At 37.4% G+C, this 27,623-nt stretch overlaps 5 protein-coding genes across 8 annotated transcripts; all 5 read left to right on the plus strand.

Annotated features, from left to right (window-relative positions):
- Positions 195 to 2,923, plus strand: LOC104727810 (putative cysteine-rich receptor-like protein kinase 16). Its single transcript, XM_019232332.1, has 7 exons — positions 195 to 1,045; positions 1,131 to 1,232; positions 1,490 to 1,605; positions 1,715 to 1,925; positions 2,010 to 2,247; positions 2,336 to 2,489; positions 2,591 to 2,923. Exons 1-7 carry the CDS (start codon positions 241 to 243, stop codon positions 2,921 to 2,923), a joined length of 1,959 nt encoding a protein of 652 aa, XP_019087877.1. The 5' UTR covers positions 195 to 240.
- On the plus strand, positions 4,212 to 9,347 carry LOC104722695 (cysteine-rich receptor-like protein kinase 14). 3 transcript variants are annotated; one of them, XM_019232316.1, is made up of 7 exons: positions 4,742 to 4,834; positions 4,920 to 5,396; positions 5,489 to 5,601; positions 5,690 to 5,900; positions 5,992 to 6,229; positions 6,315 to 6,468; positions 6,574 to 7,111. In XM_019232316.1, the coding sequence occupies exons 2-7, from the start codon at positions 4,982 to 4,984 to the stop codon at positions 6,904 to 6,906; spliced, it is 1,464 nt and encodes a 487-aa protein (XP_019087861.1). In that variant the 5' UTR covers positions 4,742 to 4,834; positions 4,920 to 4,981; the 3' UTR covers positions 6,907 to 7,111. The 3 variants fall into 3 exon arrangements, with proteins under 3 accessions (XP_010439199.1, XP_010439198.1, XP_019087861.1); XM_010440896.1 differs by having other exon boundaries at positions 4,213 to 5,396; XM_010440897.2 differs by lacking the exons at positions 6,315 to 6,468; positions 6,574 to 7,111 and adding an exon at positions 8,810 to 9,347 and having other exon boundaries at positions 4,212 to 5,396.
- Positions 9,613 to 12,468, plus strand: LOC104722693 (cysteine-rich receptor-like protein kinase 15). Of its 2 annotated transcripts, none has more exons than XM_010440893.2 (6): positions 9,613 to 10,737; positions 10,854 to 10,972; positions 11,077 to 11,287; positions 11,408 to 11,645; positions 11,729 to 11,870; positions 11,966 to 12,468. In XM_010440893.2, the coding sequence occupies exons 1-6, from the start codon at positions 9,744 to 9,746 to the stop codon at positions 12,260 to 12,262; spliced, it is 2,001 nt and encodes a 666-aa protein (XP_010439195.1). In that variant the 5' UTR covers positions 9,613 to 9,743; the 3' UTR covers positions 12,263 to 12,468. The 2 variants fall into 2 exon arrangements, with proteins under 2 accessions (XP_010439195.1, XP_010439197.1); XM_010440895.2 differs by having other exon boundaries at positions 9,614 to 10,737; positions 11,729 to 11,886; positions 11,966 to 12,098.
- Positions 13,802 to 16,347, plus strand: LOC104722692 (putative cysteine-rich receptor-like protein kinase 32). The gene is made up of 7 exons (XM_019231811.1): positions 13,802 to 14,360; positions 14,572 to 14,667; positions 14,837 to 14,946; positions 15,032 to 15,242; positions 15,315 to 15,552; positions 15,646 to 15,799; positions 15,917 to 16,347. The coding sequence occupies exons 1-7, from the start codon at positions 13,802 to 13,804 to the stop codon at positions 16,205 to 16,207; spliced, it is 1,659 nt and encodes a 552-aa protein (XP_019087356.1). The 3' UTR covers positions 16,208 to 16,347.
- Positions 23,370 to 26,023, plus strand: LOC104722696 (cysteine-rich receptor-like protein kinase 15). Its single transcript, XM_010440899.2, has 7 exons — positions 23,370 to 24,269; positions 24,363 to 24,503; positions 24,601 to 24,719; positions 24,811 to 25,021; positions 25,119 to 25,356; positions 25,444 to 25,594; positions 25,690 to 26,023. Exons 1-7 carry the CDS (start codon positions 23,459 to 23,461, stop codon positions 25,981 to 25,983), a joined length of 1,965 nt encoding a protein of 654 aa, XP_010439201.1. The 5' UTR covers positions 23,370 to 23,458; the 3' UTR covers positions 25,984 to 26,023.

A 27,623-nucleotide genomic window follows, 5' to 3' on the forward strand; every position in this document is an offset into this window, starting at 1 on the left:
GTTTTTTTTTTTTTTTTTTTCTGTCTCTACTTCTTCGTCTTCTCTAGACTTTGATAATTGGCAGCGTTTCTCTAACTTTTTCCAGTCATGGACGATTTTTCCAATTTGTTGAAAAAGCAACCAACGAGTCAAGTACAACTTTGCAATCGTTTGACAATGCGTCATGGACGTGAATATATGCATATACAAACACACTTGCGTGCTGTCCTAAACCCAAACAACAGATGATCTTAGAAAAAAATGAAATTCAAAAATCTATTGGTAATCTTTTGTTTTCTTCTTATAGGCTTTCCTGTTGTGTTTGCACCATGCGGGATAACTGGTTTCTTTAAACCCGGTGATAGGTATGATACAAACCGTCGCCTTCTCCTCTCTACTCTAGCTTCTAATGTCACAGATCGAGGCGACTTCTTCAGCAATGCAATTGGCCAAGGCCATGATCGTGTATATATTCTCGGGACGTGCATCTCAGGTGTTGAACCAAAGGTTTGCTCCGACTGTATCGACCTTGCTTCTAAAGAGGTGATAGAAGAATGTACCAACCAGATAGAAGGCCTCGCTTGGCCCCAACATGGGAGTTTTTGTATGGTGCGTTACTCCAACCGTTCTTTTACTGGATCACTCGAGATGGAACCAAAGTATACCAAGTACAATGTTGGAGATATCGGATCCACGGTAACAAACTTTGATAAAGTGTGGGACGGCTTAACAAGTCGTATGATAGATAGAGCAACTTCATGGTCATCTGAACGCATGAGCTATGCAGCTGAAGCAGTTACTTTGACGTCTTTCAGGAATATATACGCAATAATGCAATGCACACCGATCATATCATTAGGGGACTGCAACATCTGTTTAAGTGCAAGTATCAGAGAATACCAATCATGTTGCCATGGGAGACAGGGTGGGGTTGTTTTTCGTCCTAGCTGCGTTTTCAGGTGGGATATTTATCCCTTTTCTTCAGCCTTTAACCTTACTTCGGCACCTCCAGCTCAACCCCCAATATCACCTTCATCAGGCAACAGGTCAACCAGAAACAAGGGAGGTACGTTGCTTTACTATGCCCCATGATTTTTAAAAACGCTTGATTCATACTCAGACAGCTGCCTGTATTCGGGTTTTTTTTCCAGGAATTATCGGAATCATTATTGGTCTTGCTTTTGTGATCAGTGTGCTACTTGCTCTAGGGTTTGCTCTTCATAGGAGGAGAAGAACGTACCAAGAATTTGCTAGTGAGTTCTCCATGGTTTGGCGCTATGTCAAATTTTGAGTTTTAGGATTATAAACGTTTTCAATTAGTTGTTCATCACTTTCTCTGTTCTTACTTGTCATATGGTTATATTTCTTTTTTTAGGGAGGTCAAGGACGACTTATGATACTGCATTACCAGATGATGGTAAGAGACTATACAACACTCTTTCCTCTAAACCTGTTAATGTCTCTAGGACAGGCTCCAATATAACACTATGTATGCTTTCAGCTGCTGTAGCTGATATTACAACTTCAGGTTCACTACAATTCGAATTTAAAACTATTGAAGCTGCAACAAGTAATTTTCAAATGACTAACAAGTTAGGTCATGGTGGATTTGGTGAAGTCTACAAGGCATGCATAATGTTCTTAAACTTTTCTCAACTACTAGTTTGTGTTATAAATTTAGTTGCCAAAAAAAAAAAAAAATCTGATAGTGAGTGAAGATCATATAAATTGACAGGGAACGTTCCCCAATGGAGCAGAAGTTGCGGTGAAGAGGTTGTCTAAAACGTCAGGTCAAGGTGAACAAGAATTTAAGAATGAGGTGCTTCTTGTAGCAAAGCTCCAACATAAAAATCTGGTTAGACTTCTCGGGTTTTCTGTTGAAAGAGAAGAAAGGATACTTGTGTACGAGTTTGTGCCCAATAAAAGTCTCGACTACTTTCTCTTTGGTACGAAAAAAAATTGATAGGCATATAATATCTAAGTCTTAGTTATCAATCTCTGTATAGTGATACTATATATTGTATTTGCAGACCATAAAAAGAGGGCTCAGCTGGATTGGAAAAAACGTTACAACATTATTGGGGGAATCACTCGTGGGATTTTATATCTTCATCATGATTCACGGCTCACAATCATACATCGTGATCTCAAAGCGAGTAACATTCTCTTAGATGCTGAAATGAACCCGAAAATCGCGGATTTTGGTATGGCAAGGAATTTCAGAGTGGATCAGACTGAGGACAATACAAGAAGAGTAGTTGGAACATTGTAAATAACTGTTCATTTCATTTATAATCTGTCTGTCCTTTTTTTGTTTATGACAAAACTGAAAGTGATGTGTGCTTGTCTTTTGCAGCGGTTACATGCCTCCCGAGTATGTGGTGAAAGGGCAGTTCTCGATGAAATCTGATGTGTATAGCTTTGGAGTATTGATTCTGGAGATTATTGGTGGAAAAAAGAATAGTAGCTTCAACGAACAAGATGGCTCAATTAGCAATTTGGTCACATATGTTAGTACTAAAAAAGCCTATGTAATCTTGAAATTCTTTCTATTCCTATTAACAGGTGGTCTTGGACTTAAACATTGGTTTCTTGTGAAATGACTCAACAGGTTTGGAGGCTTTGGAACAACAAATCTTTCTTGGAACTCGTAGACCCGGCCATGGGGGAGAATTATGATAAATATGAAGTTATTAGATGCATCCATATCGGGTTATTGTGCGTTCAAGAAAACCCCGCAGATCGTCCAACCATGTCTACAATATTTCAAATGCTCACTAATACTTCAATTACCCTACCTGTTCCTCAACCACCTGGATTTGTCTTTAGGGTCAGATCCGAACCAAACCCACTAGCCGAGAGATTGCAGCCTGGTCCGTCCACTTCCATGTACTTTGCTTGTTCCATTGATGATGCATCGATAACGAGTGTTAGTCCTCGTTGAAATTAGATGTTAATATTAATATGTATATTTTTTGCAAGTCAAAACTTTAAATAGTCACTCACTTTTAATTATCGTTGAAATTCATGTTTTGATTGATGGAAGCGCACATATTCTCTGAGTCATCCATCTAAAGAAAAGAAAAAAAGGGGAAAGAAGAGTTGTGTGTTAGTCCTTTGTCNTTTTTTTTTTTTTTTTTTTTTTGTGAATCAATGTCAAATTATATTCAAAGAAAAAATAGTGTTTTACATCTGCTTCCTCATAATTTTAAGTGCCATTTATGTTTTTTGTGAATCTAACCAAGGCTCTCTTCCAAAGTAGCGAACTTTATTGGTGATTCAAGATATCGAAATGAAACTATACCAAAATGAATCTACTCTTTAAGTCAAAATAGTTACGAACCCTTGTTACAGCTTTTAGACATACTCTATCATAGTTTATTTTGGTGGAGAAGAATTATGCTCTCTCGTCTTTAATTTTGATGAAAAGCCAAGCCAATTGAGAATAACCCAATGTATAGGTACTGTGCATTGGAATGAACCTGGAGGCAAAGAAATATTTGATGTATGTCCTCTATGGATTTACACCTTAACATTTGATAGTAGCGTTAAAATTTGTTTACACCAGATATGAATTCTCATTTGTTTGACCATCATTCTAATCGTCAAATTTGTTTATTTTTGACTAGGTCACGTCACACGTGGCAAAGACCCTTCATAACGAACGGAGAATAAAATTGAAGACTTTTACAAAAATAGGAAGAGAACATCATACTACACTACGCGACAACGTATTCTTCTTGGTGCCACATGTACTTCCAACAAATGTTTTCTTGTTTACTACGGCTCGATTTTAAAATTGTAAATAAGCCGAAACATTAGTGTCTACTCTATTTGATATGAAATTATGAATGTTAATTTACTAAACCGATGTCACATAAACTGGAAACATATGGTTTCTTCTATCGTTTCCGAATCAGTTTTGACTACTCCTCTGTTTCTCCTCATTCAGTTGGGGAATTAGGGTTTGACATTTTTGGTTCCATTAGCGCTCCAGGATTTAGATTGGAGATTGATGTGTTGCTCGTCTTTAATCACTGAAATTAATGAGTCCTTCGTATTTTGTCTTTATTTCAGTCTACACGTCTTTGATTGTGTGGCTCCTCTCTAGCTTTCTCTATCTAGACTTGGTCAAACGTTTCGGCTTCTCATTGCGAATCTTTTTTTTTTTTTAATCCCAAAAATACATTATTCTTTCTGCCACATATCTGATTCATATAATTGTAAAAGTCTTTGGACAAGTCCCAACTTCTCACGCTTGACTCATCCTTGGTAGCTTGTAGTATGACCTACCGTGTGTGTATGCAGGTTTAATGACCACTGTTATCAGTTTGACGAATTCAATACAAGATATTTCGGAGAAAAATCTCCATCTTCTGTTTACACCCGTAAGAAACTGACAGATACAAAGATTTTTTTTTGCTTCTGCTAAAATCTTTAAGGAATTATGAAACAGAGTATCCTCTGTTTTTTCCTCATAGTAAGCTTCAATATTTCTTCAGTTCCTGCACAAACATGTATGAACAGTGGGAATTTCACACCCAACAGTACATACGACAAAAATCGCGGACTCATCCTCTCATCTCTTCCTTCTAATGTCACGGCTCAAGTCGGTTTCTTCTACAATGGTTCCATCGGACAAGAACAGAACCAAGTCTACGCAATAGGGATGTGCATCCCAGGGTCAGCTCCAGATGACTGTTCTAATTGTATCAAGAAAGCGTCTGATGGATTGATACAGAGGTGTCCTAACAATACAGAAGCTTATTCATGGCACGGTGAGCCCACGCTTTGCCATGTGCGCTACTCCAACACTTCTTTCTCTGGATCTGCAGATATGGAACCGTCTTTACTGGTCAGCAACACTGAAGATGTCAACTCAAATCTAAGCCAATTGAGTGAAATATATAACGGAGTAATCTTTCGTATGATTAATGCAGCCTCCACAGCAAAAAGCACACCATCGTCTAGTAATAATTATTACAATGCTCCAATTTCAGCCATGTCATCTTCCGAGAATATATACGCATTGATGCAATGCACGCCTGATCTTTCTTCTGATGATTGTAAAAGTTGTCTCCAAGAAAGCACAAATGACTATCAGTTGTGCTGTTCTCAGAAGCAAGGAGGCACTGTTATGCGGCCAAGCTGCTTTTTTCGTTGGGATTTGAAAACATTCTCTAATGCTTTTGGTGATATCATGGTGGCTCCTTCTCCTCCTCTGCAGCAACCTGACAAAGGTGATATTCCACATTCCGCAGATAGTGGGAAAATCTCAACCGGAGCTTTAGTGGCAATTGTGTTTTCCATTGTAGTAGTCATCTTGATGGTCATCATCTTCTTAGTACTGCGTGCTCGGCGATCTTTTGTATATTTCTCATGGAGGAAAACAAATCAACAATTTGGTTTTGATCAATGTGAGTGTTGGTCTTAAGCTTTTCTTTTGCCCCCTTAGTTCCTAAAATATTCAGATGATGATAATTTTTGTTGATATGATTTGATTTTGCAGCTGGTATAACTGTACACTCCCTCCAAATAGATTTTAAGATAATTGAAGCTGCAACAAACAACTTTGCAAGGAGTAACAAGCTTGGTCAAGGTGGATTCGGTGAAGTTTACAAGGTGTCATATCTGTAGCTTTATTGTCTCATCACTTGATAAAAGATGGAATTACAAAATTAAAGCAACTCTCTTTGATGTAATGTAATAGGGTACGTTGCCAAATGGGACAGAAGTTGCAGTGAAGAGGCTATCCAAAGAATCAGCACAAGGTGCAGTAGAGTTTAAGAACGAGGTTGTTGTTGTTGCAAAACTCCAGCATAGAAATCTTGTTAGGCTTCTTGGGTTTTGTCTTGAAGGAGAAGAAAAGTTACTTGTTTACGAGTTTGTCCCCAACAGGAGCCTCGATTACTTCCTCTTTGGTATGTGCAATTAGTATATATTATGATATTTTGATATGATTCTCAAATTGAAATCTAAAATAGCCAATAACTCCTTTTGTATTATGTGCAGACCCTAGAAAGCAAGGGCAATTAGATTGGACAAAGCGGTACAACATTATCCGGGGTATCGCTAGAGGAGTATTATACCTTCATCAAGATTCACGGGTAACAATCGTACATCGGGACCTCAAAGCCAGCAATGTTCTCCTTGATGCTGATATGAACCCGAAAATTGCTGATTTTGGAATGGCAAGAATTTTTGGGATGGACCAAAGTGGAGCTAATACAAACAGAATAGTTGGGACACGGTATATATGCATTACTCTTGATATGATCTATGTACTGATAGGGGTCAGTAACATACTTAATATTTCATGTGATTTACTCTTGTAGCGGTTACATATCCCCAGAATACGTGACGCGAGGCGTATTCTCAACAAAATCTGATGTCTTTAGTTTTGGAGTCTTAGTTCTTGAGATTATATGTGGTCGACATAACATATTCTCCAACGAGTCGGATACTACAGCTGAGAATTTAGTCACATATGTGAGTTCCAAAGAAGAACTAAGTTCTTGGTTGATGATCCAATGACTAAACCAACAATATATTCTTATCATTGGGTTCTTGATTGATGGTTTAATTTTGTTACAGGTTTGGAGGTTGTGGAGAAACGGGTCACCATTAGAAATCATAGATCCAACCATTTTAGAGAATATTCAAACCAATGAAGTGACAAGATGCATCCACATTGCGCTCTTATGTGTTCAGAAAGAACCAAAAGAGCGTCCCAAGTTGTCGACGATCATGTTGATGCTAACTAGCAATACCCACATTTTACCTACTCCTAATCCACCTGGATTCTTGTTTCCAAATGGAAGCAACCAAGAACGAGTACCGGAGTGCATAGAGTTGAGGCAGTCTATGATAGGGTCCAATTCTCATACTGTCAATGATGTAACGGTTTCAGATGTGGATCCTCATTGAAGTTCATTGAGATGATTGTGACGTAAACCATGTTGCAGGAATATCACTTTTATTATGATATACATACTCGATCAAACTTCATGTACAGTACACTCTTTCTATCATTTCTAAATTTGTAATATGAGTACTCTGTTATGAAAATCTTCTTCTTTGTATTTTTGGCTCCAGAATCTTCATCAATATACCAAGCCATACATTTCTATTAGTATGTGTGGTGTTTTCTTCACATATTGTGTTTTTGCTTATTAAATCACTATGATAGTGATATACATGAACGTTATCATTTCTCATTATTATTATTATTTTGACCATTTTTTTCGTATTTGTCTGTCACATATAATTGTTGGCATTTTGACTATTCCAAAAGAATGGACACATGACCACAAAAATATCAAAGAGATAAGAATCGTGAATACCTGAATGTGGCTTCAAATTCAAAAAGACCTGAATGGTTTACTTTGACTTTAATTTAACTTCTTGTCATCAAACACATCGTCACAACCCCATCCTCTGTTTTTAAAGGGAAGAACAAAAATATATTCATTCTATATATGGAAGCTTCCTGATGTGAAACACAAATCTGAGTAAAAAAAAACCAATCATGTCTTCCCGCGCCTCTTTCATCTTCCTTTTCCTTTTCTCCTTCCTCACTAGCTTCAGAGTCTCAGCTCAATCAAAAAACGTTTGTTCAAATACAACAACGTATTCAAGAAACAGCACTTACTTCACCAATCTCAAAACCCTTTTATCCTCTCTCTCTTCCCCCAACGCTTCCTACTCCACCGGATTCCAAACCGCCACGGCGGGACAAGCTCCCGACAAAGTCACAGGACTTTTCCTCTGTCAGGGAGACGTCACGCCAGAGGCTTGCCGTAACTGCGTAGCCTTTTCCGTCAACGACATACTCAGTCGTTGTCCGAATGAGAAAGAAGCCGTGCTGTACTACGAGGACTGCATGCTCAGATACTCTGACCAGAATATTATATCGACCTTGAATGCTAATATAGAATGGAAATGGAGGATGTTGAACGCCAATATTTCAACCAACCAAGTAGACCGGTACGAAGATTTCGTGTGGTCCACGATGAACCAAGCTGCCGTCGAAGCAGCTAACAGTCCTAGAAAGTTCTCTACGATAAGTGCCAATTGGACTGCACTCCAGACTTTGTACGGCATGGTTCAGNTTTATTTACCAAAACAAGATCCAAATATTTTTGATTTTGCCACTATCTAAAACAAATTAAACACTTGCAAGATGATTTGGTTGAGAATATTTGGGCAAAATTTGGAGCTAATCAGTATTAAAATTAATCATTAATCTCTCCATTTATAAATTGCACTTCTGTTGTAATATGTATTAATGTTTTTATTATGTTTTGTATGTTTGAAAATAAATAAAAATGGAATATTTTCTAATTTTATAAAATCTTAAATGTTTACACATTTATACCACTTCTATTCTATTTAAAATTTTTAAATTTAAAAAAACAATATTTTCAAAAATAAGAGACCTAAAATAAGAACCTACCAATAAAAGAGAAAATTTTATCTAAGAGATCATGAGTTTTTATTACTCTTGATATGATCTATGTACTGATAGGGGTCAGTAACATACTTAATATTTCATGTGATTTACTCTTGTAGCGGTTACATATCCCCAGAATACGTGACGCGAGGCGTATTCTCAACAAAATCTGATGTCTTTAGTTTTGGAGTCTTAGTTCTTGAGATTATATGTGGTCGACATAACATATTCTCCAACGAGTCGGATACTACAGCTGAGAATTTAGTCACATATGTGAGTTCCAAAGAAGAACTAAGTTCTTGGTTGATGATCCAATGACTAAACCAACAATATATTCTTATCATTGGGTTCTTGATTGATGGTTTAATTTTGTTGCAGGTTTGGAGGTTGTGGAGAAACGGGTCACCATTAGAAATCATAGATCCAACCATTTTAGAGAATATTCAAACCAATGAAGTGACACGATGCATCCACATTGCGCTCTTATGTGTTCAGAAAGAACCAAAAGAGCGTCCCAAGTTGTCGACGATCATGTTGATGCTAACTAGCAATACCCACATTTTACCTACTCCTAATCCACCTGGATTCTTGTTTCCAAATGGAAGCAACCAAGAACGAGTACCGGAGTGCATAGAGTTGAGGCAGTCTATGATAGGGTCCAATTCTCATACTGTCAATGATGTAACGGTTTCAGATGTGGATCCTCATTGAAGTTCATTGAGATGATTGTGACGTAAACCATGTTGCAGGAATATCACTTTTATTATGATATACATACTCGATCAAACTTCATGTACAGTACACTCTTTCTATCATTTCTAAATTTGTAATATGAGTACTCTGTTATGAAAATCTTCTTCTTTGTATTTTTGGCTCCAGAATCTTCATCAATATACCAAGCCATACATTTCTATTAGTATGTGTGGTGTTTTCTTCACATATTGTGTTTTTGCTTATTAAATCACTATGATAGTGATATACATGAACGTTATCATTTCTCATTATTATTATTATTTTGACCATTTTTTTCGTATTTGTCTGTCACATATAATTGTTGGCATTTTGACTATTCCAAAAGAATGGACACATGACCACAAAAATATCAAAGAGATAAGAATCGTGAATACCTGAATGTGGCTTCAAATTCAAAAAGACCTGAATGGTTTACTTTGACTTTAATTTAACTTCTTGTCATCAAACACATCGTCACAACCCCATCCTCTGTTTTTAAAGGGAAGAACAAAAATATATTCATTCTATATATGGAAGCTTCCTGATGTGAAACACAAATCTGAGTAAAAAAAAACCAATCATGTCTTCCCGCGCCTCTTTCATCTTCCTTTTCCTTTTCTCCTTCCTCACTAGCTTCAGAGTCTCAGCTCAATCAAAAAACGTTTGTTCAAATACAACAACGTATTCAAGAAACAGCACTTACTTCACCAATCTCAAAACCCTTTTATCCTCTCTCTCTTCCCCCAACGCTTCCTACTCCACCGGATTCCAAACCGCCACGGCGGGACAAGCTCCCGACAAAGTCACAGGACTTTTCCTCTGTCAGGGAGACGTCACGCCAGAGGCTTGCCGTAACTGCGTAGCCTTTTCCGTCAACGACATACTCAGTCGTTGTCCGAATGAGAAAGAAGCCGTGCTGTACTACGAGGACTGCATGCTCAGATACTCTGACCAGAATATTATATCGACCTTGAATGCTAATATAGAATGGAAATGGAGGATGTTGAACGCCAATATTTCAACCAACCAAGTAGACCGGTACGAAGATTTCGTGTGGTCCACGATGAACCAAGCTGCCGTCGAAGCAGCTAACAGTCCTAGAAAGTTCTCTACGATAAGTGCCAATTGGACTGCACTCCAGACTTTGTACGGCATGGTTCAGTGCACTCCTGATCTTAGAAGAATAGACTGCTTGAGCTGTTTGCAAGAAACCATTAATGGGATGCGTCTTAACAGAATTGGAGCGAGACTTCATTTGCCTAGTTGTAATTCGAGGTACGAGCTTTACGCGTTCTTCAATGAAACGCTCCTTAGAGCACCACCACAACAACAAGCATCACCACCTGGTGAACTCTCTTTACTTCTTTCTCCTCTATTCTCAAAATCTAACTCATCTGCCACTATCCGATCTCAAGAAAATAATCTTTGCAACGCAGGGAAAGATAGGAATTCAAAAGCTTTAGTGGCAGCCATTGTTATGCCTATTATAGTGGTTGTTCTGATTTTCATAGCTGGTTATTGTTTCTTTGCAAAGAGGACAAAGAAGACTTTGAATAATGCTCCAGCCTTTTATGGTAAAGATTCAAATGATTTTAACAGTCTTAATTAATTGGGTTTGATTATTGTCATTGAGCAGTTTTTTTTGTTTTTTTTTTGTTCTGATTACTACGACTTCTTTACTGTGCATCAGGAGATGATATGAAAACCATAAAGTTGCTGCAACTTGATTATGGAACAATACAAGCTGCAACAAATAATTATTCAGAAAAGAATAAGACTGGTCAAGGTGGATTTGGTGAGGTTTACAAGGTACTATTTACTATTAATTCTTTAACTGCGCCTAAGGTTGTGTACTTTTTATATTTTGTGTCAACACATTTGGTTAACGAGATGTTGCTGATGAAAACAAATAGGGTACATTTTCGAATGGGACTGAAGTTGCGGTGAAGAGACTGTCAAAATCATCAGGACAAGGTGAAACAGAGTTCAAGAACGAGGTTGTTGTTGTTGCAAAGCTTCAGCACAGAAATCTTGTTAGGCTTCTTGGATTTTCTATTGAAGGAGAAGAAAGGATACTGGTCTATGAGTATGTGCCTAACAAAAGCCTTGATTACTTCCTCTTTGGTCAGTAGCATTTATTGCTTTGTGTCAATGATTTTTTAGCCATATTGCTGAAACTTGTGGTTGCAAATCTTCTGATTTAACTGTAATTCAAGAACCTGGTTGTTATTGTTCTGCACACAGACGATAAAAACAAAGGTCAGCTGGACTGGACTCAACGATACAAGATTATTGGAGGGATTACTCGGGGGATTCTATATCTTCACCAAGATTCACGGCTCACAATCATACACCGTGACCTCAAAGCAAGTAATGTTCTCCTAGATGCGGATATGAATCCCAAAATAGCTGATTTTGGAATGGCAAGGATCTTTGGAATGGACCAAACCCAGGAGAACACAAGCAGAATAGTTGGTACCTTGTAAGTCTTCTACGTACTTAACTTCTCATAAGTTGAAGTGTGTCAAATTTTTGCAAATACTTGTCTTTTGTTGTGGATTCCAGCGGTTACATGTCTCCTGAATATGCGATTGATGGCCAGTACTCAATGAAATCTGATGTCTATAGCTTTGGAGTGTTACTTCTTGAGATTATTAGCGGTAGGAAGAACAGCAGCTTCTACGAGACAGACGCAGAACTTGACTTGGTTACTAAGTTTTAAGGCAATAATTTTTTTTTTTATTAGCCCTCTTACAATAAGCAATGGTTACAAAAAAAATATATTTATTGATTGATTTTTAGGCTTGGAAGCTTTGGAGTAACGGAAATGCTTTAGACCTTGTGGATCCAATTATCCTAGATAATTGTCTAAAGAGTGAAGTTGTTCAATGCATTTATATCGGTCTTTTATGTGTTCAAGAAGATCATGCAGAACGTCCGACATTTTCAACCATTTTTGTGATGCTCACTAGTAATACTGTGACTTTACCAGTGCCTCGGCAACCAGGTTTTGTCGTGCATAGTAGACCTCAAAAAGACCCGCTTGATTCATATCGATCTGTTGATGATACATCGATCACTGTGTTATATCCTCGTTGAATATTCGGTTAGCAGCTTTTGCCGCCGTAGAATTACACCAAAACAATTATTTACATATTTCTAGAGGTGGTGAAGCCAGTTTATTGTTTAGTTTTGGTTTGGCAATCTGGTTTTATATATAGAAACTGAAATTAAATAAAACCATATGTAATTCAATTTGGATGGTGTTGTCTGATGCAATTTTGAAGTTCGGTTCAGTATTTTTAGTTTGGATTGCTCTAGTTAATTATTTACAAACAACTTCTATAGCTTGCATGACAATATATAGGGAAAAAAACTTACCTATAATCAAAATATACAAAAAAAGATATTATATCTTATCGGCTTGGTTTGGATATACTACATGTGTATAAATATTTGGATGATTTTAAGAAAGTTATTATGATATAATATAAAAATCTTCTCAAATTCTACTTAAAATCATGAAATTAAAACCTTGTATTTTTAATTAAGTAAATCCTCTAATAAGCCAAGTTATTTTAACATGAATTTTGAAAAGTCTTTTAAAAACTGGAATTTTAGTGACTTTAATGGATCTCATAAATATTTTAATCAATGTTAAACAGAACTTTCTTCTACTAAAATTAGATGCAATTTACTCTTTTTTTCCTTTTTTTTTTTGTAAAACTACTTGGATCTATTACTACCTAGTAAATACTTACCGTTGTACGTGTGAAAAAAAAAATACAAATTAACATCCAAACCATGCATGATGCATGCTATGCAGAATCTCTGTTTTCGCTTAACTCAGGTATGGATCTACCTAGTAAATATTTACCATTGTACGTGTTAAAAAAAATACAAACTAACTTTTTTTTTTGGTGAGAAAAAAATACAAACTAACTACTCTTTCTTTTTTTTGTAAAACTACTACTGCCTAGTAAATGCTTAGTTTTAACTTCTTTTTTCTATGGTATAATTATTAATCATAAAAATTAGATTTTAGTTTCTTTATGTAGAGTATAGACTCCATTATTTGACTATTCCCAAAAGAGAGAAGACTTTGGTTGCAAAAAGAAAAGAAAAAAATGAAGTGATAATCATTATTTTGATTATTCAAAACAGAGGAAACTTTGGTTATAGAGAAAAAAATGTCAAAGAGATAATAATTGTGATGCAGCAAATGAGTCACCCTATTTTTTTGTCTTTTACTTCAACGTCTCTCGTCTTTAAAATACTAATTTTGTCTCTTAATGTGAATCACCTAATGAGTCTTCGTATTTTTGTCTTTGATTTGAATGCTTTTGATTATTAGACAATAACGTCTCAAACTCTCCATCTTCTTTAATTAATGGGAGCTTCACTTTCACGATGTGAACCACAAAATGTCTTTGACTGACGACCGCATATTCAAGTTTTGGGACCACCGTAATTGAGTTTGACAAATTCAACATTTGGGAGTTCGCAAGAGAATCAAATATATTATTACAAAGACAAAGCTACAAAATCCCATAAAGGAAAAATATGAAACAGAGGAGTTTGTTTTCAATCCTCTGTTTTGTCCTCTGTGTTGCTTCAGTTTCAGCACAACAACAGTGCATGAACAATGGGAATTTCACACCCAACAGTACGTACGACTCAAATCTCCGACAAATACTCTCTTATCTTCCTTCCAACGTCACCGCTGGAGACGGCTTGTTCTACAGCGGTTCCATCGGGAAAGAACCAAACCGTGTCTTCGCAAGAGGGATGTGTATCCCAGGATCAACTCCAGATGACTGTTCTGATTGTATCAAGAAAGCTTCTGATGGTTTGTTACGGAGTTGTGGTAACCAGACAGGCGCGTTTACATGGCCAGGTGATCCCATACTTTGCCATGTGCGCTACTCTAGTACTTTTTTCGACGACATATCCACAGAGCTGTACCCGCGCAAGGTTATTAACAACACTGGAGATATCAACTCAAATATTCAAAAAGAGTTCACGGCGATATGGGAAGGTTTAATGGGTCGTATGATTATTACAACCTCCAATGCAAAAAGCACACCATCGTCTAGTAGTAGCTATTACACAGCTGATGTTGCAGCCTTGACACCTTCCCAGAATATCTACGCATTAATGCAATGCACGCCAGATCTTACATCTCATTCTCGTGATTGTGAGAGTTGCCTGCGACAAAACGTAGGTGACTGCGGTCAGGAGCAAGTTTGCACTGTTATACGGGCTAGTTGCTTTTTCCGTTGGGATTTAAAAAAAATTCTCTAAGGCTTTTGAAAATATTACGTTGGCTTCTCCTCCTCCTCCACTGCAATCTGACAAGAGAGCCAAAGGAGCTATTGTGGTGTTTCTTGTTCCCATTGTTGTATGAGTAATCATCATCGTCATCTTCGTACTGCTTGCTCGACGATATGTTGGACTTTGCTGGAGGAGAAAGAAAACATATCAAGAATTCGATTTTGATCATTGTGAGTGTTATTCATATGCTTTTATTTGGCCTTTAGGTTTTAGCATGTGTAGAGTAGAGTCTATGGAACATTTATTACAACACTCTCAGATGATGATAGATTGGCTTCTTGGTGATCTGATATCAGAGGGTGTGTCTTTGATTTTTTTTTTTTGTTGTTATTTTTGCAGCTGGTATTACAACTGTAGAATCCCTGAAGTTCGATTTTAAAACAGTTAAAGTTGCAACCAAAAAATTTAGTGACAAGCTAGGTCAAGGAGGATTCGGCGAAGTTTTCAAGGTGTCATTTCTGTAGCTACTTGGTCCATTACTTGTTTTTGACAAACCTTGGATTTTACGGAATCAAAGTATCTCTTTAGTTGTAGGGTACGTTACCTAATGGAATAGAAGTTGCAGTGAAGAGGCTATCCAAAGCATCAGCACAGGGTGAAGAAGAGTTCAAAAACGAGGTTCTTGTTGTTGCAAAACTCCAGCATAGAAATCTTGTTAGGCTTTTTGGGTTTTGTCTTGAAGGAGAAGAGAAGATACTTGTTTACGAGTTTGTCCCCAACAAGAGCCTCGATTACTTCCTCTTTGGTATGCGAAATTTGCATAAATATATGTTATTCATGATATTTTGCTAGCTGATAACTATTTTTGTAAGTATAGACCCTACAAACAATGAGAAATTAGACTGGAGAAAACGGTACAACATTATCGAGGGAATTGCTCGAGGAATTCTATATCTTCATCAAGATTCACGGCTCACAATTATACACCGTGATCTCAAGGCCAGCAACATTCTCTTAGATGCTGATATGAACCCAAAAATTGCTGATTTTGGAATGGCTAGAATTTTTGGGATGGATCAAAGTGGGGCTAATACAAACAAAATAGTTGGGACACGGTAAGAACATACTATTACTACCCTTTATATGGCCTATGTAGTGAAGCTTGAATATACGGTCTACTTAATGTTGTTTGTGTTTGACTCTTGCAGTGGTTACATGCCCCCAGAATATGTAATGCAAGGCTTATTCTCAATGAAATCTGATGTCTATAGTTTTGGAGTCTTAGTTCTTGAGATTATATGTGGTCAAAATAACAGATTCTTCCAGCAGTCAGACACTACAACTGAGAATTTCGTCACATACGTGAGTACCAGAGAAGAACTAAGTGCTTTGATAAATGATCAAATAATTAAGAATAAGATCTTATCTAGCGGTGGTTTTACTTGTATGTGCTGAATTGATGATTAAATTGCGTGACAGGCTTGGAGGTTGTGGAAAAGCAAGTCGCCATTAGAGCTCGTAGATTCAAGCATTTCGTGTCAAAACAAAGAAGTGACAAGATGCATCCACATCGCGCTCCTATGTGTTCAGAAAGATCCAAAAGATCGTCCCACCTTGTCAGAAATCCTGTTGATGCTCACAAGCGATACCATCGATTTACCCGATCCTCAACCACCTGGATTCTTCTTTTCAAATAGACGCAACCAATTACGAGAGGGCCTCGAGTCTAGCCAATGTTTCTCTAGTGAAATAACATTGGAAAGAGTTTGACATTAGTTCCATTGAAACAGTAAAGTGTATGAGTTGAGATATATACTTCATCAAACGGTAATGTGTTTACAACATTAATAGCTCCTCTGTAAATGACATTTTACTATTTGTGTTTATGGGTCTAGAAAATTTGATCAATATACCAAGGTGTGAGGATATCTAACTCCGATCACTCACAATAACTCCCAATCGAACGTCAGTGAACACGAAACAAGATGAATAAAGAACAAGAAAACAAAAGAATGAAAACAGAGACACCACGAGTTCAACGAGTTCACGCCCAAACCGGAACGCTACGTCTCACCGGAGATATCACTCCGGAATCCACTAGAACATTTTTAATCAATCCGATTACAAGATCTCTCAAGCTTCTCTATTCTCACTCTCTCTCGAGATCGTAACAACCTTTTCCACTACCTTCTCTAAAGAGATAAGAACAGCTTATAAGCTAGTCAACGGCGAATAAACTTGTCAACCGTCTCACGTGCTTCTCACGTGTTTCTTCTCTTAAGCTTAAGAGATCAAAGCCTCTCTTTCACCAAGAGTCTTTTTGTTACTTAACCAATTGAAGACTAAAACCTGAGTCACTTCCTTCAATTCTCCACCTTGACTCTGGTTGCCTTCAACAGTCTTCCTTGTTCTAGTTCCAGGATTCCTCCTCCAGTACTTGAGCTTAACCACTCATAACTTCAGAGCTTAACCACTCTTGTCCTTTGAGCTTAACCGCTCTTAACCTCCCTGAACTTCACCGCTCAGTTCTCTTACCAACTCACCTCTTCAATTATCACGAACTCGGAGCATTTGCAAAGCTCCTTCAAACTTGTCCACCGGTAAAACCTTGGTAAAGATATATGCAGGATTACACTCAGTTGTTGTCTTCACCAGCTTCACGATACCCTCACTGATGATATCCTGAATAAAGTGTAACCTGATATCAATGTGCTTAGTCCTCTCATGATGCACTGAGTTCTTTGCCAATGCGATAGCACTTTGAGAATCACAATGCACCTCCACTGCACCTTGAGGAAAACCAAGTTCCTCTGCCAAACCTTTCAGCCATATAGCCTCTTTTACAGCCTCCGTCAACGCCATATACTCTACTTCTGTCGACGAGATGGCAACTACTTTCTGTAACCTCGACTTTCCAACTGATCGTGTTATCACCTACTGTAAAAACATATCCAGAAATCGATCTCCTGTTATCACCATTGTTGGCATAATCTGAATCACAATAACCTCTCAACAGAAAATCCTCATTCTTCTGATAACAGAGTTTCTTCCTCTCTGTCCCCCTCATATATCTCAGAACCCACTTTGCTGCTTGCCAGTGCTCCTTCAAGGGTCGACTCATGAATCGACTTATAACTCCCACTGGGTAAGCAAGATCAGGTCGAGTACCTATCATCGAATATATCACACTACCAACCGTATTCGCATAAGGAACAACCTTCATTCTAGCAAACTGATCTTCATACTCCTTATCAGAAGCTGTTCTTAACTGAAAATGCACTCCCATTGGAGTTGCTACTGCCTTTGACTGATCCATTTTAAAAGTCCTCAACACCTTCTTCACATTCTCTTCTTGTGACAAAGTCAAAGTTCCTGCAGCACGATCTCTAGAAATCTCCATCCCCAAGATCTTCTTAGCATCTCTGAAATCCTTCATTTCAAATTCTTCACTCAACAGCTTCTTCAACTCACAAACTTGAGCCTTGTCAACCGAAGCAATCAGTATGTCATCGACATATAGCAACAGATAGATGCGTGTATCATTCTCTAACATCTTCCAATATACACAACTATCATAGGCACTTCTTTCAAAACCAATACTCCACATGAACTCATCAAACCTAAGATTCCATTGCCTAGGTGATTGCTTCAAGCCATAAAGAGACCTTTTAAGAAAACATACCTTTTCTCGACAGCCTTGACCAACAAAACCTTCAGACTGAGCCATAACAATCTCTTCATCCAGAAAACCATGTAAGAAAGCAGTCTTTACATCCATTTGTTGCAATTCCATATCAAACTGTGCAACCATCGACAAAATGTACCTGATGGAAACATGTTTGACAACAGGTGAAAAAATCTTTGTATAATCAATACCTTCTCTCTGTGTGAAGCCCTTAGCCAAGAGTCTGGCTTTAAATCTCGGAGCTTCTACACCCGGTATTCCTGCTTTTCTGGTAAACACCCATCTGCACCCTATTACCTTCTTGTTCTTTGGTTTGTCTCCAAGATCCCAGGTATGATTCTTCTTCATAGACTTCATCTCTTCTTTCATAGTTTTGTTCCAGAACTCCCAATCAGGATCTGTAAGTGCCTCTTGATAAGATTTAGGCTCTGCTTTACTGTCGTCTTCAGTGTAATAAGCATATCCCACCATGTTAGACTCATTGTATTTTTTATTGAACTTGATTACCCTTTTGCCTCTATCCCTTACCAACTGGTAATCACTCAGGTCTTCACCATCTTCTTCTGAGTCTAACTCTTCTCGACTTCCTTGTTGATCCACTGCACTATCAGTTTGATCTGTAGCACCTAAACTCGCATCTGAACCAAGAGGAGCTCCACCTCGAACATTAACAAATCGTTCTGCTCCACCTTGATCAGTATTATCTGACTTATCTTCGACAAACTCGAGTTCAGTTCCATATGGTAGAACTCAAGTGCCATTCTTCAGATCCTTATACATGATCTCTTCCCTGAACACCACATTACGACTGATCACGCACTTACTCTCCTCCAGAAGCCACACCTTAAAACCCTTAACTCCCTCAGGATAACTCAGAAAGATTCCTCTCTTAGCTCTTGGGTTAAGTTTACCTTGGTCAGCATGTACATACGCTAAGCAGCCAAATCTCCTCAACATACTTAGATCTGGTATCGCAGAAGTCCACTTCTCTTCAGGCAAAGCAAAATCGATAACTGTAGAGGGTGATCTATTAATCATATAAACTGCGGTTGAAGCCGCTTCTGCCCAAAATCTCTTCTCTAGACCAATCTCACTCAACATGCTCCTCACCTTATCCATAATTATCCTGTTCAATCGTTCTGCGACACCATTCTGTTTGGGGGGGTGTATGCACACGTCTTATGCGTAACAATTCTTGTATCTTTACAAAACTTCTCGAACTGATGATTGCAATACTCCAAACTATTGTCAGTTCTCAACTTCTTTACCTTTCTTTCATACTGATTCTCAACCATTGTCCTCCATTCAACAAACTTCTCAAACACTTCATCCTTTTTCTTCAGAAAATAAATCCAAACTTTCCTCGAATAATCATCTATAAAAGAGATGAAGTATTGACAGTTACCTAATGATGGTGGATTGTGTGGAGAGCCCCACAAATCTGAATGCACATAACCAAGCTTCTCTTTAGTTACATGTTGGGCTGGTGCGAAGCTCACTCGATGATTTTTACCAAACACACAATCCTCACAAAACTTTAACTCGCTGATAACTTCCTTGTCCAAACATCCTTTCTTAACCAGAATGTCCATCCCTTTCTGACTCATATGGCCTAAGCGACTGTGCCATAGTGTAGTCTCATCTTTGGAGTTCTCCGAGACATTAGACTCACTTGTTTCTGCCTTTCCTTGAAGAATATACAGCTTTTTTCTCTTCTGACCTTTCAAAATTGTTGAACAACCCTTCAGAACTCTTAAAACACCATTCTGTGACTTGAACCAGCATCCCCTGTCTTCAAGAGTTCCCAAAGAAATTAGATTTCTCGACATGGTTGGCATGTATCTCACCTCTGTCAAGATAACTTGTGTCCCATCATCATTCCTTATCCTGACACTACCAATTCCCTTTACTTGAGAATAAGAATTATTCCCCATTTTCACAAGCCCTGCATCTAATTCCTTGAACTCATGGAACCAGTCTCTCCTTGGGGTAATGTGAAACGAGCAACCTGTATCAAGAACCCATTCATCAGAATTTCCTGATACAAACAGAGTAGTCTCCTCAGCCATTAATACCATTGCATGATCTGAACCTGTTCCAGCTTTAGCCAAGCTAACCTCTCCTTTTTCTGATCTAGTAGACTTCCCTTTATTCTTTTCAATCCACTTATAACATTGTTTCTTGAAGTGTCCCTCCTTACCACAAATCCAGCAGACTCTTTTACCTTCTCTAGACTTAGATCGGGACCTTCCTTTGCCCTTAGATCCGTTGTTGTTTCCCTCTGATCTACCTCGAGCAAAATATCCTTCTCCTACAGACTTATTACTTTGAGCTACTTCTCTTTCTTTATCCCTCGCAGCTACCATTACATCATCCAGCCTCAGTTTCTCTCTTCCAGTACTATACTTCAGTGTCTCAACCAAACTATCGAACCTAGCAGGTAGAGAGCTTAACAGAATAATAGCTTGTACCTCATCAAAAACTTCAATTTGTAAATGATTCAGATCCGCCACAATCTTTAAGAAATCATCAATGTTCTCATCAATCTTCTTATTGTCCTGCATCTTGAATGTGTAGAAATTGAGTTGCGAGTAAACCCGATGTGGAAGAGATGTAGGTTGGAACATCTTGTCCAACATAGCCCAAGCCTCCGCTGCCGTATCACATAGCTCAATGTTTCTCAGCACCTTATCCGCGACATTAAGAAAGATTACTTTCTTCGCCTTATCGCATCTCTCTAATCTTGCCGCCTCATCTGATTCGCGTTTCTTTTTCTTCTCTGGATCTTGTTCCTCTTATTAGCGCATCCTTCAATCCAATAACACTCAGATGTGCACGAATCCTTGTTTTCCATAAGGAGAAGTCACCGGAACCGTCAAACACCGCAATCGGAACCCAGACATCTTCGATCCAACACCGCTCAACCACCGTAAGCTCTGATACCAATTTGTGAGGATATCTAACTCTGATCACTCACAATAACTCCGAATCAAACGTCAGTGAACACGAAACAAGATGAATAAAGAACAAGAAAACAAAAGAATGAAAACAGAGACACCACGAGTTTAACGAGTTCACGCCCAAACCGGAACGCTACATCTCGCCAGAGATATCACTCCGAAATCCACTAGAACCTTTTGAATCAATTCTATTACAAGATCTCTCAAGCTTCTCTATTCTCCCTCTCTCTCACGATCTAACAAACTCGAGATCGTAACAACCTTTTCCACTACCTTCTCTAAAGAGATAAGATCAGCTTATAAGCTAGTCAACGGCAAATAAATTTGTCAACTGTCTCACGTGTTTCTTCTTTTAAGCCTCTCTTTCACCAAGAGTATTTTTGTTACTTAACCAATTAAAGACTAAAACCTGAGTCACTTCCTTTACAAGGGACTCTTTTTTATAATTGACTTAAAATTAATCCAATCTACTGAATTAACTGGTCCTGTATTTGATACGAATGTAACCCAACCCGTAACTGCGAATTGTGAAATGTACTCATAGTTTATGTGAAAGCATTACTAGGAATCTTCGTTTAAGTTGTCAGATGACTCTGTTTTAAAGTCTAGAGGCTTCATTTTGGGGTATCTAGTGGCGTGGTGTTGTTTTTCTCTGTTATTGGGCTTTTCGGTTTCTACGTTTGTAAGGCAGAGACTAGGAGGCGACGTGGAAGATTGGGAATTAGAGTATTGATCTCACCATTAGAGTGCCTACATTCTTGTTTGTTTTGGTTTGATAATGTATTGGTACTCAATAGAACCGGTTTGTTATTGCATTCAATAAACATGTTGGGAGAGAGGAACTAAAACTTGACTTAACAAATGCGTCTCCGTTTTTCTCAGTTCTGTTTTCTGGAGGTGTTTTCTTAGTTTAGAAAACAAAGTTAATTCCCTTTTCTCAATCTTTTAAGTACTAAACTAGTTTGTAGTTTTCCCACAAAACTTACTTTAAAGTTTCTTCTCCTCCAAGTTTCAACCATATGCATTTATCCTCCAAAATTTTAATGAACGTCAAAATATGGAAACTAGACATGAATGGCCTCTGTAAAAGCTTGTTTTGAAATTCACTAAATTTGTCTTTGAAGTTTCACTAAATGCCCGACAAATCAAAAACCCACCAAAGCCCTTTAAAAACTCAATTAATCCATCCAATAAACGCCTCAAACCATACACCAAACCCTACATATATATTATTCTGCACGGAACCCGTCTTGTATCTAACTCTTTCTGATCTTCAGACTTGTACCCAGGGCCGGCGCAATAGATTTTGATGCCTTAATGTTGTTTGTGTTTGAACTCTAATAATAATAGTCCAGCTTAAATTTATTTTATAAGAATACATAATAGGATTCCTTTATTAAGATAAAATACTATACATGAAAAAATAGTTAGGCTTTATTTAATGTCTTGTCAAGTTAATACAAAAACAGATAATTCGGTACGTAAAGTTCGTGTTCAACCGTGTTTGAGTTTATTTATAAACGATGTTCCTTTGCATTGATTAAGCTAATCAAATAAAGTTGTTAACAAAAAAAATAGTTATTCAAAAAGAAAAGAAAAGAGAAGGAAAAATCAAATTTGAAGATGTCACTTGTCAAACACTTCTCAAAAAATATGGAAAAAATATTAAACTTAGATTTTAAATGCTTGTATTTCTTGATTTCTACTTTAAGTTGCAAATGAGAAGGGGGAAATGCTATGTATAACCTGAATTTTTTTGAATGGCTCTCAACATATGATAGTTGAATCATTGACCTAATATAATTTAACATTTTATTCAAAATAAAATAAATCATTGACCTAAAAGTTAATGAAATATGATCCATAATCAGAGTTGATAGTTTGATAATTAATATGTTACGTCGCCCCAAAACATCCTCTGTTTCATGTTTTGAAACCCAAATAGAGCTGAAGGAAGTGGAAACATGTCTTCTTGGCTCTTGCACCTCTTTAATCTTCTAAATACGACATTTTTCTCGAGTAACAACACTTTCTTCACTAATCGCATGCAGAACTCTTTTTGTTTTTGTCCTCCCTCTCTCCCTGCAACGCCTTTTACTCCGATCCACCGGTTTAAGAAACTCTACGGTTGTAACCCAAAAACTTTCATAGTCAATTGACTATTTTATGTTTCTGATTAAATTTTCGGGGAGTCACAATTAGTAAAACAGGCGTAATAAAAAAGCAGTTGACTATGAGTCGATTGACTTTAGTCGTCGCATAAAACCATCTCTATTTTCACGTTAATCTATAGTAGCCACAAAGACAAAGAAAACAAAATATCATTATATAAATCGGAGATTCATGATGTGTAACCCATATTTGGAAAGTTGAACAATGCTTTCTCGCGACTCTTCCCTCCTCCTTTTCCTTTTCTCCTTCCTCATTACTAGTTTCGGAGCATCTGCCTTAATACAGAGTCACTGTAGAAATCTAAGTACGACAAATTTCTCTAGAAACATCACTTTCTTGACCAATCGCAGAACTCTTTTTGCCTCTCTCTCTTCCTCCGACGCCTCATCATACTCCACTGGATTCCAAAACGCTACGGCGGGAGAAGCCCCTGACATAATAACCGGTCTTTTCCTCTGCCGGGGAGACGTTACGACGGAAGTTTGCCGTAACTGCGTTGACTTGGCTGTCAACGACACACTACGTCTGTGTCCGAATGAGAGAGAAGCCGTGATCTATTACGACGAGTGTATGCTCCGATACTCTGAACGGAATATTCTCTCGACCATTTCATACAATGCCTTGTCGATCATGTGGAACGGTAATATGTCATCTAACCCAAATCAAATATATGGGTACGAAGATTCGGTGTCGTCCGCAATGAACAAAGCTGCCATGGAAGCTGCGAACAGTTCTAGAAAGTTCTGTGCGATGAAATCAGATTCGACCGCACTCCAGACTTTGTACGTATTGACTCAGTGCACTCCTGATCTCACAAGAGTAGAGTGCTTGCGCTGTCTGCAATACTCCATCAATGCAATGCCTCTTTACAGAACTGGAGCAAGACTTCTTTACCCTAGTTGTAATTCAAGGTATGAGCTTTACGTTTTCTACAACGAAACCGCCATTACAAAACCACCACCACTGCTGCCTCCTGTATCTACTCCTCCTCCGGTGTCATCTCCTCCACGACCTGGTGAATTCTTCCTTCTTCCTCTGTTTTTCTCCCCTGCTTTATTTTTAATTTTATCCTTTTGATTTAGTTTTAGAATGATGCTTTGAAACGCAGGGAAAGGTGGGATTTCAAACGTGTTAGTGGTAGCCATTGTGGTGCCTATTACAGTGACTGTTGTGCTTTTCATTGCTGGTTATTGCTTCCTTGCAAAGAGGGCAAAGAAGACATCCGGTTCTGCTGCACCAGCCTTTGATGGTAAAAATTCGAATGAGCGACAATCTAATTTTTATGATTAATTTCATAATTAATTTCTTTGTTTTCCCCTTCTTCTACGACTTTTATTGTGCAACAGGAGATGATATTACAACGGTAGAGTCGCTGCACCTTAATTATAAAATAATTCAAGCTGCAACAAACAATTTTTCAGAAAATAATAAGATTGGTGTAGGTGGATTTGGTGAGGTTTTCAAGGTACTAACAGTTTAATACAGTTAATTCTTTAACTGCGCCTGGGGAGAAACTTTTATTTGGATAACAAGATGATACTGATGAAAACGGATAGGGTACACTTTCTAATGGGACTGATGTTGCGGTGAAGAGATTATTAAAATCATCAGGACAAGGTGACACGGAGTTCAAGAACGAGGTTGTTCTTGTTGCAAAGCTTCAGCACAGAAATCTGGTCAAGATTCTTGGATTTTCTATTGAGCAAGAAGAAAGGATATTGGTTTATGAGTATGTGCGCAACAAAAGCCTTGATTACTTCCTCTTTGGTCGGTTGCATTTATATTACTCTGTTTCAATGATTTTTTAGCCATTTTTGAAACTTGGGATTCACATTTTTAGATTTAAATTTATGTGCGCACACAGACCCTGCAAAGCAAGGTGAGCTGGACTGGACTCGACGATACATGATCATTGGAGGGATTGCTCGTGGGATTTTATATCTTCATCAAGATTCACGGCTCACAATCATACACCGTGACCTCAAAGCAGGTAACATTCTCCTGGATGAAGATATGAATCCAAAAATTGCTGATTTTGGAATGGCAAGGATCTTTGGAATGGACGAAACCCAGGCAAGCACAAGCGTAATAGTTGGTACCTTGTAAGTCGTTGTTTTCTTCTTACAAGTTGAAGCTAGCTTATTAAACATAATTTTGCCAATATACCAAAGTTTTGTTGTGGATTTCAGCGGTTACATGTCTCCGGAATATGCAATACATGGCCAGTTCTCAGTAAAATCTGATGTCTATAGCTTTGGAGTATTAGTTCTTGAGATTATAAGTGGTAAGAAGAACGACAGCTTCTACGACACAGATGGCGCACATGACTTGGTTACATATGTAAGTTTAAAGGCAAACAAGTTTATATTTACTTCTCTTCCAAATTGCAATGTAAGCAATGATGTATCAAACTAATTTGATTGACTGAAATATAGGCTTGGAAGCTTTGGAGCAAAGGAACACCATTAGACCTTGTGGATCCAATTGTTATAGATAATTGCCAAAAAAGTGAAGTGGTCCGATGCATCCATATCGGTCTTTTGTGTGTTCAAGAAGATCTTGTAGAGCGTCCGATCATGTCAACCATCTTTGTGATGCTCACTAGCAATACCGTAACTTTACCAATGCCTCAGCAACCAGGGTTTTTCGTTCATAATAGACCTGAAAGTGACCAGTGTGTTTCAGGGTCTTTTGACGATGCATCCATCACTGATCTATATCCCCGTTGAATACGGTGTTAAAAGAAAATTGTCGTTTTTTTTTTTTTTTTGCAAAAAGAAAATTGTCGCTTAAACCTAGTAATTTAGGTTTCATTTGGATTTGATAGCAATCAGTTACAAGATAGAATTATGGAAGTTAAGTGATTTGTGGTTGAGTGATTAGAGTAAATTATTGTGAGATTATAAGAATGATGAGAGTTTCCATATTTGTTAGTAATGACCAAGATTCATGACTTTTCTGTTTGTTTTTTCCTTTTAATAAAGATGAGTGTTTTTCTCTCTACTCTATCAAGCTCCATTTTAGGGAAGAACAGTTTATTGATAAATTATAAAATTCAAGTTTAACTTGATATTTTTAAAAAATATGATAAATATCTAATATATCAAAACATTTTTTAAACAAAAATACTCTAATTTAAATTTTTAAAAATAAATATATTTCAGATATTTATATCATACAACGGGTTAAATGTAATGAGTTACATATATAATAAAATAAGTTATGATCTTTAAAATGGACAATTGGCTAAATGTAAAATATATTAAGATTATATGATGAGATTGTATAAAAAATGATAAAATATATCCAAAAAATTATTTAACATATAAAAATATATAAATTTTTTTTATAAAATAAAGTTCAAGATACTGATCTAATAAAATATCGTATATGATTAACCATTCTCGTACATGAAATAATTTATTTTTGGGTGTGTTTGTGATTTAGTACGTTTGGGAAACTTAATAGGATAAGTAGTACAGTTACTATTCAAAATTGGCATATTAGTACAAAAGAGTTTTGTGTAATAGTTTGATACTAGGATTTTTGTGTCTCCTAGCAGGTTCAATTAACCTTATGTGTTGTAGTACTTAAGGTGTCAATCCAAATGGGATGTTGCTAGTCACTCAAGATGCAATCAAGATTTCACAAGTCAAGACAGTTCAAAGAATGATTTTATATCTAGCAATCCTAAAATGATCAGGATGCAAAACGGAAATATGTTCTAGGACTAGAAACGAGAATGGATGACAAGAAACGAAAATGAATGAAAACATAAACGAGTCTAAACACGAACAAAACCGCAAGATAAGAAACAATCTCAGGAATGCAATAAAAATCAGGAAGAAAGAAGTCCTAAGGATGGGAGTAATTGATGTCGGTGGAGTATCCTAGTCTATAAAGTGTTTAACATGCCCCAAGCAAACCATCCCTAAACAATGAACATCACTTCTTAGCTAATCCAATCTCTTGACAGAAGCTAATCAAACTCAACCACTTCCAAACCTAGCTCTCGCTAGAGAAACATGATCAAGCATGGCATGAAAAACAAGTTCATTCACGTCAACAAATATCCTAGACAACTAATCTCTTAGGCTAGGAACGTAAGTCTCTAGCACTAGTTGGTCAGACATTTCATCGAACACCTTTTGTATGCGGAAATGTCTAAAACCTAGTTCCAATTGATTAGAGAGAAACAAGTATTTCTAACTCTAGTCCAGAAGGGAATCATACAAATCAAAGCTTAAACACTCTACATCTTAAGATCCTCCACCTAATCTATCCCATCCTCAAGAACTACCACACTACTCAGATCCGAAAATCATCATCAAGGATACAAATCAAGAAAACATTGAACCAAGCATAATAA

Source organism: Camelina sativa, chromosome 11 (genome assembly GCF_000633955.1).
Source record: "Camelina sativa cultivar DH55 chromosome 11, Cs, whole genome shotgun sequence".
Lineage (NCBI taxonomy): Eukaryota > Viridiplantae > Streptophyta > Magnoliopsida > Brassicales > Brassicaceae > Camelina > Camelina sativa.

Coding starts and splice junctions, on each gene's coding strand:
- LOC104722695 (XM_010440896.1), top strand. CDS start 4,427: ATGAAACAGAGTATCCTCTGTTTTTTCCTCATAGTAAGCTTCAATATT. Junction 5,602..5,689: donor GATTCGGTGAAGTTTACAAG/GTGTCATATCTG, acceptor GTAATGTAATAG/GGTACGTTGCCAAATGGGAC. Junction 6,469..6,573: donor CTGAGAATTTAGTCACATAT/GTGAGTTCCAAA, acceptor ATTTTGTTACAG/GTTTGGAGGTTGTGGAGAAA.
- LOC104727810 (XM_019232332.1), top strand. CDS start 241: ATGAAATTCAAAAATCTATTGGTAATCTTTTGTTTTCTTCTTATAGGC. Junction 1,926..2,009: donor TCTCGACTACTTTCTCTTTG/GTACGAAAAAAA, acceptor TTGTATTTGCAG/ACCATAAAAAGAGGGCTCAG. Junction 2,248..2,335: donor AGAAGAGTAGTTGGAACATT/GTAAATAACTGT, acceptor TGTCTTTTGCAG/CGGTTACATGCCTCCCGAGT.
- LOC104722696 (XM_010440899.2), top strand. CDS start 23,459: ATGCTTTCTCGCGACTCTTCCCTCCTCCTTTTCCTTTTCTCCTTCCTC. Junction 24,504..24,600: donor TGCTGCACCAGCCTTTGATG/GTAAAAATTCGA, acceptor ATTGTGCAACAG/GAGATGATATTACAACGGTA. Junction 25,357..25,443: donor AGCGTAATAGTTGGTACCTT/GTAAGTCGTTGT, acceptor TGTGGATTTCAG/CGGTTACATGTCTCCGGAAT.
- LOC104722693 (XM_010440893.2), top strand. CDS start 9,744: ATGTCTTCCCGCGCCTCTTTCATCTTCCTTTTCCTTTTCTCCTTCCTC. Junction 11,646..11,728: donor AGCAGAATAGTTGGTACCTT/GTAAGTCTTCTA, acceptor TGTGGATTCCAG/CGGTTACATGTCTCCTGAAT. Junction 11,871..11,965: donor CAGACGCAGAACTTGACTTG/GTTACTAAGTTT, acceptor ATTGATTTTTAG/GCTTGGAAGCTTTGGAGTAA.
- LOC104722692 (XM_019231811.1), top strand. CDS start 13,802: ATGAACAATGGGAATTTCACACCCAACAGTACGTACGACTCAAATCTC. Junction 14,668..14,836: donor AGAATTCGATTTTGATCATT/GTGAGTGTTATT, acceptor TTATTTTTGCAG/CTGGTATTACAACTGTAGAA. Junction 14,947..15,031: donor GATTCGGCGAAGTTTTCAAG/GTGTCATTTCTG, acceptor CTTTAGTTGTAG/GGTACGTTACCTAATGGAAT.